This window comes from Ursus maritimus, unplaced genomic scaffold (assembly GCF_017311325.1).
Source record: "Ursus maritimus isolate PB19 unplaced genomic scaffold, ASM1731132v1 scaffold_4, whole genome shotgun sequence".
NCBI classification, from domain to species: domain Eukaryota; kingdom Metazoa; phylum Chordata; class Mammalia; order Carnivora; family Ursidae; genus Ursus; species Ursus maritimus.
The window spans coordinates 3,871,984-3,882,950 of record NW_024426552.1 but is presented as its reverse complement, the minus strand read 5'-3'; the positions used below and the strand labels follow the sequence as shown (position 1 = coordinate 3,882,950).

The 10,967-nt window shown below is 57.0% G+C and overlaps 1 protein-coding gene across 1 annotated transcript in view; it reads left to right on the top strand.

Annotated features, from left to right (window-relative positions):
- The first annotated feature begins 2,197 nt into the window (after positions 1-2,197).
- UMODL1 (uromodulin like 1) overlaps positions 2,198-10,967 on the top strand; it is a 66,304-nt gene continuing 57,534 nt past the window's right edge. The window contains exons 1-3 of the mRNA XM_040621884.1: positions 2,198-2,273; positions 4,664-4,906; positions 10,614-10,775. Of these exons, the coding sequence (XP_040477818.1) occupies positions 2,198-2,273; positions 4,664-4,906; positions 10,614-10,775 (481 nt within the window). The remainder of the gene's footprint in view (positions 2,274-4,663; positions 4,907-10,613; positions 10,776-10,967) is intronic.

The window sequence follows — 10,967 nt, the reverse complement described above, 5'->3', positions numbered from 1 at the left end:
TGTGGAGCAAGATGCTGGGTTTTCTGCACAGAGACCCTGCGTGAGGAGAGGGAGCCTGGGAGGCTCTTTGCTGGATGGACATGTGACCGGACGCTTCTTGGAAGTGACGAACTTGACATCCTGGAGGGACGTCCTTCTCCCCCCGGGTTACAGTGCAGGGTTGTTTTCTCCTCAGAGCATTTACATGGAAAAGAAATATGTGGAAAAATCCTGTGGCCGTCATGCAGAAAAATATGCATAAATAAGAACTGGAGGGAAATAGCTCCCTGTGGCTGAAGTCACAACACATGGTTTTCTCTGTGTGCTAGTAAGGAAAGGAGATGGAGGGAGGACCATGCTAGAAACAGACAGTCCATTTTGAGAGTTTTTAATCATGCTAGCTTTAACATAAAGGGAAAGCATGTATGACAAAGTCTTATGGACAATTCCAAATTAGCATGGCGTGCTCAGCTGGAAAGCTATCTCGACCTGGCTCTGTGCTCTTGGGGCGCCTGGCTGGATGTTCTCTTGGTTGGAACTGTGACCAGACGGGGTGGAGTGGAGTGTGAAGAATCTGGGCTTCAAGATTGACTCTCCCAGTCACTGGCTGTGCAGTCTCTCTGGCCCTCAGTTTCTTTCTCTGAGCAATGGAGATAAGGGACCTACTTCCTAGAGTGGTTCTAAAGATGAGCGAAAACAGCGCATAGAGCCAATTTCAATTGCACATAATATTACCCTGGATTGCACCTTCCTACTTTCTAGAAGCATTCATACATTATACCAGCAAAAGTTCTAAGAGATAATAATAGAACGTTACGATGCAGATTCATCTCGTATTTTTAAATGTTCGGTTGACCTAATTATAATACTTTCCTATTTATTGTTAGTGTTGATTAAAGTCTGTTTTCTTGACTATTATGTTATAGCTTTAAAATGTACTCTTTTCTTATTGAAACTTTTTTTAAATCACAGCGCAGTTTGTGAGTCAATCCTGTATGACTGACTTTCCAAGACCCTCGTGCTGAGCCCCTCAGCTGCGCGAGTATTCCCACCTCCTTGTGTTTTTCCTCTTGTCCTGGCATCTGTCGTGTAACCACTAACCACGCAAATGCAGCCTTAATCATCTTACAGGTTAATCTACCGGGGATAAAGTATGTAGCAACGTTGGTGCCGGAGTTAGGCTGGAAGGTCCCTTCTGGAAGAGCTGTTTTGTGTTTGGGGCACAAGGGAATAGCGCTTGTGAGCCCTACCGCCAAGACGGCTCTTTGTTACCTTATTTGAAAGTTTTCTCAGTAGGACTAGTGAGATCTTCATCTCATGTTAGAAACGCGCTCTGGCTTTGAGCACCGAGCCACGAAAGGTGACGCCCCAGAGGAGCAGGGAGGCACCACCAACTAGAAATGACAAATCCATGTCACCTGCGACGTGAGGGCCATGACATCAAGCCTAAAGCACCTGTCACCCCACCACCAGCATGGTTTCCCTTTTGTTCCCATGGCTCTGCCCGGACTGTGTGCCCGCGTTCACAGAAGCGTGCAGAGTTGTCGCTCACGGAGATGGAACTTCACGAGGGACTGTGTCGACTTTGTGTCGTTTCCCCCTCTGCGTGGTGAGCCGCGTCTCTGTGACGTTGCACCTGCTGCTCTGTAATGATTCACGTTCCCATTCTCCGGGGATGGCTCGCTTCTCCCTGTTACATGCGGACGAGGAACGGACCTCTCTGGACAGTAGCTTCGCGGCCCTCACAGCAGCCCTGGGGGGGAGGTCATGGGGGGAGGGGTATGAACATTTTTATGGCTTTGATCTGTATCGTCCAACTGGGTGAAGGACGCCTTTCTGAATCCACTTTGATGTGCTGCTGTTTTCTCCTGCCAGTTCTCGGCGATAAGGAAAGAGAATACTTTGTGCTTGATGGAGGGAGTCAGATCTGGGTCTGAAACGGGTTTTCTGCGTAACAACGAGATGGGACCTAGTGATGCCAGCTGCCGGTTGGGTGCTGAAAGATGCCATCTGTCTGGAGCTAGAATGGGTTCCCCGAGGGACCCGGCCGTGGTGGCGGCAGGTGTTAACGAGCAGGCATAAGGGACTGTTCGCTCGGAGCACATGCTCTGAAGCCATCATCACCGCCAGCGGCGCCGGGAGCAGAAGGGCCCTTTCTCCAGGCCCCTTTGTGTGGCTGCTCCAGGGAGGCCTGGAGCCGTGTTACCTCAGCCCGACCATGCTCAGGACCCTCTGGCTGGCCTTGCTGGCTCTGGTCAGCGCGGCAGGCCCCGGCCAGGCCAGCGGCTTCACAGGTGAGGGCTCGGAGCTCGGCGTGGGTGAGGCCGGAGGAGCAGGGGGCTCCCGGGGAGCAGGTCTCGTGGGGACGGCGGCCCTGCAAAGGTGCGTCTGCTTTGAGAGGCGACATCAGTTCCATCTTGCCAAACTTTCTGGTAACCACAGAGGAGATGGTGTGTGTGTGCCTCTGAGTCAAGGGGGGCCGGGGGAGTTCACATGCAGATTCTGAGTCAGCGGGTCCGGGGTGGGGCCTGGAACTCTGCATTTCTGCCGCTGGTACAGGTGCTGCCGGCCCGCAGGCCACACCGAGTAGTGAGTTCCTGGAGACTCAGAATCAAAGTCTCCCGAGTCTTGAGTCTCAGGTCTTGGAGGGTTGGAGTCCCCTACTTGCAAGTAGGGGGAGGGACACCCAGAGTGGCCAGGGACCAAATTTCCACCAGTGTGACCCTTGCCTTGGGCCCTGGCTCGAAACTTCTTCCCCTGTCGGGCAGGCTCGGGATTGTGAATTGGACCCCCTCCCTTGGGGCCTGCTAGCTCCCCGCGTCCTCCTCGGTGCATGAAGGTGAAAAGTGGCCAACGGGGCAGTGAGGGACCCCGCGAGGGCACCCAGAGCCTTTGCCAGGCCCATGTTCCTGCGGAGAGCATGTTGGGTTTCTGAAGCCCCGGACTGCAGAGACCTGAGCTTGCAAACCTTTGCAATCATTTCCTTCTGAAATCTGTCTTATTCCGTTGGGAATTCACACAGATCCGCTGTTTCTACGATCAACTTCAGTTAAGCACTGGTTTAAAGTTTTTTTCCCCCCCGGAAGTGGAATTTTGGGTTGTGATTTCTTTCACTTGATTTTTCCTGCGGGATGGGTAACGTGTAAACTGTTCGGCCTCGAGAAGCTGGAGCTGTCAGGAGGTCCCCCTCAAACCTCGCTGTGCCTGTGGGGACACGGGAGCAGAGGATCAGGGCTGCGTCGGGGTTACCCAGCTTCTTGCCCTTCCGGCCACGTACTACCTTCCCAGGCCGAGTTTCATCTACTTAATTCCAGGACATAGTTCGCATCTGACAGATGACAAGATGGGGTCACTGGGAGGGCAGGAAACGTGCTCAGAATCACAAAGCTGGTATTTGGGAACCAACTTCTGATGCCAGGACCATGCTCACTCCAGAGCGTTGTTTCCTGCCTCTGAGACCAGAACCCAGGACCCCCGAGTCCCACGCTGATGGCTCTTAGAAGGATGTAGAATGGGAGGATCTGCTGTAAGGTGTCCCCTCTGGGCTCTGCCGAGAAGCCAGACTTGGAGAGGACCGGGTGGCCTCCGGAAGAATGCAAAAATCAAAGCACAACAAACAGATCCCAAACCAGTTTCAGCGAAGGTGTGCGTGCACGCGTGTGTGCGTGCGTGTGTGTGTGTGTGTGTGTGTGTGCACGCACTTTTGTGCGCAGGAGGGCTCTGCTGATGCTCAGCTGGGACCTTGTCATGCTCAGATGGAGACGGTGGCTCCCCAGGGGCTGGGAGATGTAACCTTCATTAGTGGTTCGCCTCTCCTCCTAGGTTAAGATGCAAAACAAAATCTAGAGCTCCTTCCCAAATTCTCGGTGCAGGAAGCCTCGGGCTTTGTCCTGTTTGGCACTGTCCCATTGTCATTCACTGAGTGGTCACACTCACCATGGCCACTTCTCCAGTCCCTCAACCATGTGCTATGCAAAGTAAGGCTGCAGGCCCCCTCATCAGCCTGGGCTGCAGGGCTGGCTCAGCCCCGCTTCTCCCCAGGGGTCACCAGCCCCCAGAGTCTCGCTTTCTGCACACTCGTGGGATGCTGTGGAGCCAAAGGAGGGTGTCTTCGGGCCGCCGTCCTGGTGTTGGCAATGCAGATGATTTCTGCTGCTGTCTCAAAGCTCTTTCCAGAAGCTTCTCGGTGAGGGGTACACGCTATGATATGGGGTGCCTACCCCGTGGCTGTACAGTTCCATAAAGCCGAGAGCTCAGAGGTTAAGTATCTGATGATGTAAGGACGGTCAAACCATTCCTTCATCCTGCACCAAGAGCCGGTGAGTGCGCGGAGAGTCCCCTGGGGCTGCCGGTGCTCCGAGGGCAGAGATCTATCTCCTCCCAGCTCCAGAGGCCGAAGTCTTTAGTGCACCGTCAGCCCCGGGGCTGTGGGAAGTGTGGATGGGCCCCAGCTCCAGGCTCTGCAGAGGGGACTTCTGAGCCGGCAGGTCCCCATTACCCTTGACTCCTCGGAGTTCACGCAATTGCCTGACTTCTCAGTGGTCCGGTGGGCAGACTCCGGAGGCTGCTGGTGAGGGAGGTCTCATCTCCCTTGCTCTTGCAGAAGTGGAGGACTGTCTGTCGAGTTGATTCTGGTGTTTTCTTCTTCGCTGTGTCTTCCGTCCCTCCTCCCACCCCCTCACAGAAAAAGGCCTTTCCTTGCTGAGCTTCCCGCTGTGCGAGTACAGCGTGACCCGAAAGGTCCCGAAGGTGGAGGCTGTCCAGACATCACACGTGACCTCCGTTCCCTGCGGAGGGTGGGTCCCGTGGAGGCGGTGCCCCAAGACAGTTTACAGAACCCAGTACCTGGCCGTGGAGGTCTGCGAGTCCAGGAACGTGACCGACTGCTGTGCGGGTTACGAGCAGCTGGGCCTCTACTGCGTCCTGCATAAGTCCGGGGCGGCCGGTGGGCGGGGGGCCCCGGGACCCCAATGAGACTCAGGCACTGTTCGCACCGTTAGCCCTTCTGGAACAATGGTTCTCAAGCTAGAGCGTGCATCAGGATGGTCTGGAGGGCTTGCCCAAGCGTGGTTCGCCGGCCCAGACCCCGATCTCGAAACCAGTGGGTCGGGGTGCAGCACAAGTTCCAGCTGGTCCTGATGCTCTGGGGCCCCCCTTGGAGAACCTCTGTTTTGGAGCAGTGGCTCTCAGACCTGACTGCACACTGAAGGCCCCTGGGCAGCTTTAAAAACACTAATGGGTGGCTGTGGTCCTCAGAGAAGGTGATGAAATTGGTCTGGGGCACTGGGATTTTTTAAAGCTCCCGAGTGATTTGAACACACAGCTGAGTTTGAGAACGAGCATTGCGATCTCTTCTATATCGGTGGAGATCTTTCGTTTTTTAAAAAGCTGTCGTGGAATGCTTCCTTCAACCGAAATCCTAATCTCAGCCCCCATGTGTGAAAGAGAGGGAAAGGTCCCCTCCGCCCCCCAAATTGCCCAGGGGCCCCGAGCGCTCTTCCTCCATCAGGGCTGTTTGGAAGATGCTTGAGGCAGTTCCCTGGAGGACCAGTGTGGCTGTGCCCAGCCAGTGTGTGAGGCCGGGGGGCTGGGCTTTGCAACATTCAGAGCTCGGCCTCTTGACATGGAGGGAACTTTCCAGAAGACCTCTTCCAGGGAAAGGATGCATGTGTGTGGGTGTGGGTGGTGGTGCTGGTTAAATCTGAGTCAATACCAGTTCTAAAATGAGTTTCTGAGCTGCCAGACGGTCTCCCCGCCCCCACCCTGTCATGGAGGGGAAGTGGGAAGGGTGGAGCCCCAGTGAGTTTCGGGGCCACCCCTAGAAATGAAGGGCTGCTGCCTCCAGAGTGCACAAAGCCTCCATCCAGGGCCCGGGAGGGGCACCCATGCAACCTGTCCCCGCCCCGAGGCCGGGACGCTGCACACCAGGGGCGCCGGCCCCCTCCGCAGCCGGCGGCTACAGGATGTAGTTGGTGCAGCTGCTGAGAAGACTGTGTGGGCTTGGTGCCCTGAGTCATCCTGAGTGTGCCTCCCTCAGGCCCCCGGAGCCACCTCACAGAGGACAGAGATGGCTGACACGTCCCACTGACCCCGTTCAGAGGGTCACACACACAGATGAGCCTTCAAATGACACCACTATCACCGAGGCCGCCACCACCATAAAAACCTCAGGGCCCACAGCCTGCTGCCAGCTCCGTGTTCCCACTTGTTCCCTGAGGGCGCCCTTGCAGGGTGGGGCTGTCCCCTGCGGTCCTGCCAGGGGCTGGAGCTAAGGAGTCCCTTCCTGTGCAGACACTGGCTCCCTTTCCACTTTCCTTGTCTCCAAGGGCCATGTGCACAAAGGAAGTGCTTCCTGGGAGCACCTGTCTTCCGGGGCTGGTGGGGGTCCCAGTGTTGGGGAGAGCTCAGGCCACCACACCTTGGCGTGGGGGTCAGGATCGGGGTTCGGGGGATGGTGGGTGCCGCCCTGTCCTGTCCAGTTTCACCTGCAAAGGCCACTCTCTTCCCACCTGCTCGCTGCCGCTGTGAGGTCACTTGACTAGTGAGGTCACCTGTCCAGAGGAGCCCCCCGGAGCGTCTGAGCACCCCGCCCCCACGCCGACTGGTGCCTTTCTGTCAGGCTGCTGCCCCGTTGTGCTAAGGCAGTGAATTCTCACGGGAGGGGGAGGGCTGGTGTCCCCTGTCCACCACCTGCTGCTCTCCTTCCTTGCCTTCCACAAGCCAGCCCCCAGGAAATGCCTCTCGTGGGACGTCAGCCCCGCTTTTGGAGTGTTGGCACCTTTAATTAGGAACTCACCAGGTGTGGAGAGGGCCAGAACATTCTAGTTAGAGAGCCCCACAGGCAGGGCTCTCTGGGGGAACTGCTGGTAATGGTGTGGCTGGTGTAGGGAGGGGGAGGCGGTGGCGGGGGACACACGGGGAGCAAGAAAGGGGGACTCCCCTGGAGGACGAGAGGCCCCTGTGAGGTGGCTGAGTGTGGTGGGGGTCCCCCTTGGGCCCCAGAGAGTCGTTCTAGTAGCCGTGTGGAGAGGAGCCCAGAAGGAAGGAGAAGAGGACCTTCACTGCATATGCCCTTTATGACAGGCCAGCCAGGCAGGTTCCGGTCACTGACGGCCGGGAGAACACCCCCCCATGCAGATGGGGTCACAGACCTGGGGGTGAGCAGGTGCCTTGACCAAGGTGGCACAGACTTGGGCTGGGTCTCCCCAACCCCTGGTTGGATTTGGTTGGTGGCATTTGAGGGAGGGGGCCGTGGTGGGGGTGGGGGTGGGGGAGGGGCGGAGATGGGAGGGGCAGGGCACGTAGCTTGGGTCTCTTTCCCAGCAAGGGCCCTGCTTGGTGCGAGGGCCCGGTGTGACACCGCAGCTGCCACGGGGCCTTGTGTGGGGCAGCACCACCCCGTGCACTCTTTGCTCGGCTCCTTTGGTCAAAGCTCGTTCACAGGTGCCAGTGACAGCCTGGCTCTTTGGAACAGGAAGTGAGAAGAAGTCTCGCTGCTTGGTTTGCCCAGAATGAGATAGGGGCCGGCCCCTGTGGTAGCCACGGGGCACAGCCTGGGAATTTGGGGAGGACCGGAGGGTAGAGGGTACTCTTCCCGCCCAGTGGGGGGTGACCCGCATCTCGGCAATGGGTTTTCTCAGCTGGGAAATGGGTTTTCTCGGCTGGGAGTCTTACCCCCGGGCAGCCACGAACCCCCAGACTGGCTGGCTCTGTCCCCTCCCACTCGGCAACCGACCTTCTAAAAAGGGAAGGCAGTTATGAGCACACACGTGATGTTCTCTTCAGTCTAGATAGAGGACTTTTCCATTTTTTTTAAAGTCCAGCATTGGGGAAACAATGATAAGTCATACATTACTTGACTTAAATGTATCATCAATATAATTACAAAAGTGAATACATGAGCCAGGCAGAAAATCTGGAAACACAGGAAAGAACAAAGAGAAATTAGCCATATGCCCACTGCCCACACACAACCACGGTCGATATTCTCCTGTAGCCCCCGTGCAGGGCAGACGTTCTAGAAACACGTGGTCACCCTGACCGGGATTCTTCGTACCATATTCTTCCCACTTAGCATTTCATCTGGAACGTCGTTCCTGTCAATAGATACTATGCGCAGCGTGATGTAATGGCCGCGTGGCATTACGTCCTAGGCACGGATATAGCAGCACTGATGAAGCGAGCCCCTACCAGTGATCGTCTAGCTGCTTCCAACGTTTCGTTAGTATAAATAACGCGGTGATGAGTATCGTATGGTACAAACACTGCTGTGCACGGTGGGATGATTCACTCGCCGTGAATTCCTACGAGCGTCTCAGCCGATACTCACCCACTATGGTGACAGCGCTGATTTCCACAGGCTCATCATCTGGGGGGTCCGGGACCCCATGGGGCCAGGAGGCTCCCCCAGCGGGTGACCAGGACCCCTCTGGGGAAGGAGGGGGGGGCGGGAACCATGATTCCAGAGCCGGTCAGATGCGCAGCCCTGGGGAGAGACGTCAGGGCTTCTGTCCCGACGGAAACCTCCGGGCCGTCTCGCTGACCTGTGACTAACCTTGGGTTGCCAGGCTCTGGGCAGCCCTGTTTCATTGTTTGGGCTGAGTTCGTGGAAGGAGAAGCAGATTTTTGACTTTCCACCAAGCTGGAACTGTTGACTGTTCTCTTGGGCTCTCAGTAAGCAGTCGGGCTCCAAGGACGGAGGGGGAACGCCAGCATCAAGATGAACTTTAACTTGAAATCACTTCTGTTGTGATCAGGCAACCATTTTTGGAAGCCAGTTTTTCTTGGTGGCCTGTATTTCTTTTCATGTAAATAAACCTCTTAGTTCAGAGTAGTTGCAGATTTAGAGAGGTGGTAGAGATGGCAGATGGTTCGCATAGCCCTCCCCTGCTCCCCTGATGGTGGCGCTTCCGTCACCATGGTGCATCTGCCCCAACGAAAGAACCAACGTCGTGTACCACCATTAGTTCAACCTCACGCTTTATTTGGATTTTACTTTTTTCCCCCCCAGTGTCATTTTTTTGTCCTGGGAGCCCACCTTACATCTAATCTCATGTCTCCTTAGCCTGTTGGTTTTTGCACTGGGAGGGAAGGCAATGACCTTGAGGTCCTTGAGCACTGGCCCTACAGGGATGCTGGCATTTCCACCGCAGCAAGGATCTCCCGCTGCACCACATGCCCTTGTTCCATGCCCCCAGAGCCAGCCCCCACGGGGCAGCGTCTCCAGGACTTCACATGTCGGAATAGGCACCTGGGAGGGAGTCCCAGACAGCGCGCAGAGGAAAATGGTATTGAGGCTGAACGTCGAGCCCCTGCTCAGCAGGTCGCACGGCAGTGGCCGGCCTGGCTCTGTGAGGAGAGCGAACGCAGACCCCTCCTCTGGGCAGTTTTGGCTTTCTCCTCTCCTCCTTGGCTGGCACAGCTGCCCCAGGTGATGCGCTCCCAGCACTAGGAGGGGCCCCACCTTCTTGCGGTCTGTGGAGCATTCTGCGGAGACCCTGGGGGAAGCCAGGGAGGCTGTCCCTGGGACGGCAGCCCCTTCCACGTGGGACCCCATGCGTCTCCCAGGGACTAACCTTCCCCACCCTTGTGGGACACTCGCAGAGTGTGGTCACCTGCTGACCGCTTCTCCTTTCCCTGGAGGCTGGAGGGCCTGGAATGGCACTTCCAAAGGTCCGGTAGGGTGTGGGGCTTCAGACGAATCTGGGCAGAGCCGTATGCACTTGCCTGACACCCAGGGTAGCTGGAGCCCTCATCCCTGGGGTGGGTGACAGGAAGGCTGCGGATCATGCAGGCCCTTCCCCCGACGCCTGTGCCCCTCCCTCCTGTCCCTAGCCTCCTCGAGCTCCCGGCTGCTGGGCTCCCTTCGTCTGCTGCTGTCCTGAGCCCAGCTGCCCCTCTGGGTGTGCAGCCCTGCAGACCGCTGTGGGTCCTGCCACAGGAGCACCCCCAGCAGAGCCCCCCCCGCCAGGACAGCACCCCGGCTTCCCCAGGGTCAGGTTCTTCTCCCTGCTCTTGAGCTTTCCACCACCCTGAGCGCCAGCACCATGACTCCTGGCCAATCCCCATGAGCCCACGGATTCTCTGGTAGTTTTGCTGCATCTCGGTCCCCAAAAGCCCTTTTCTTCAAAAGCCCACCATGTCTCTGCCACTCCCGGGCTTGGTTTCTCTAAGTCTGTGTGCATACTGGCCTTGCCCGCTGGAATCTAAGTGTCCCGAAGGCAGGGACTTTGCCGCTGGCCCCCTGCTGGATCCTGGGCACCTACCACATGCCTGGCACATAGTAGGCGCTCAATAAATATTGAATGAGTGAGCTATGGGGACACAGAGCAGCAAGGGGGTCTCTAAGTGGGGGAGGGGTGGAGCCCCTGCACCTGGCCTAGAAAGAAGGGGACACCAAGCACCCCAGCTCACACTGTCCTCCTTCCAGGAAAGATGATTAAACTGTATTCAAGTCAGAGCAAACGGCCCTGGACAGTGCTCTGAAGGACGTGCGTGGTGAGGTGATGCCCAGACCAGGACATGGCCCTTGAGCAGGTCGTGCTGCGTGTCTCTAGGAACACAGATGGAATCCAGTGTCTGGAACACCAGTGCTTGTGGGCAACATCATTGATTGCTAATCACTTTCCCCTCAGCTCTGAATCAGTCCAGGGAGTTTGCCTCGAGACCTGGGGTCTGCCCGATGGTGGGGCCGGAAGCACCCGCCTCACCATGCATCCTGGACACAGACTGCCCGGGACTTCGGAAGTGCTGCCCCTCATCCCGGGGCCACCACTGCGTGGCTCCTGCCCCCCGAGGTAGGGTTGAAGCCCTGGGCTAGGTGAAGGTTGGGTGGGTGGGTTTCCAGAAGCAGCAGCTTGGTTTTACAGAGAGCCTACAGCCGTGTGCATGGGCGCATTCCACTCCTGGGTGATGTCTGTGTCGAAATCTGGCCACTGAAATCTCAGGGCGAGGAGTGCTCCCAGGTGCTCCAAGGAAGGAGGATATTC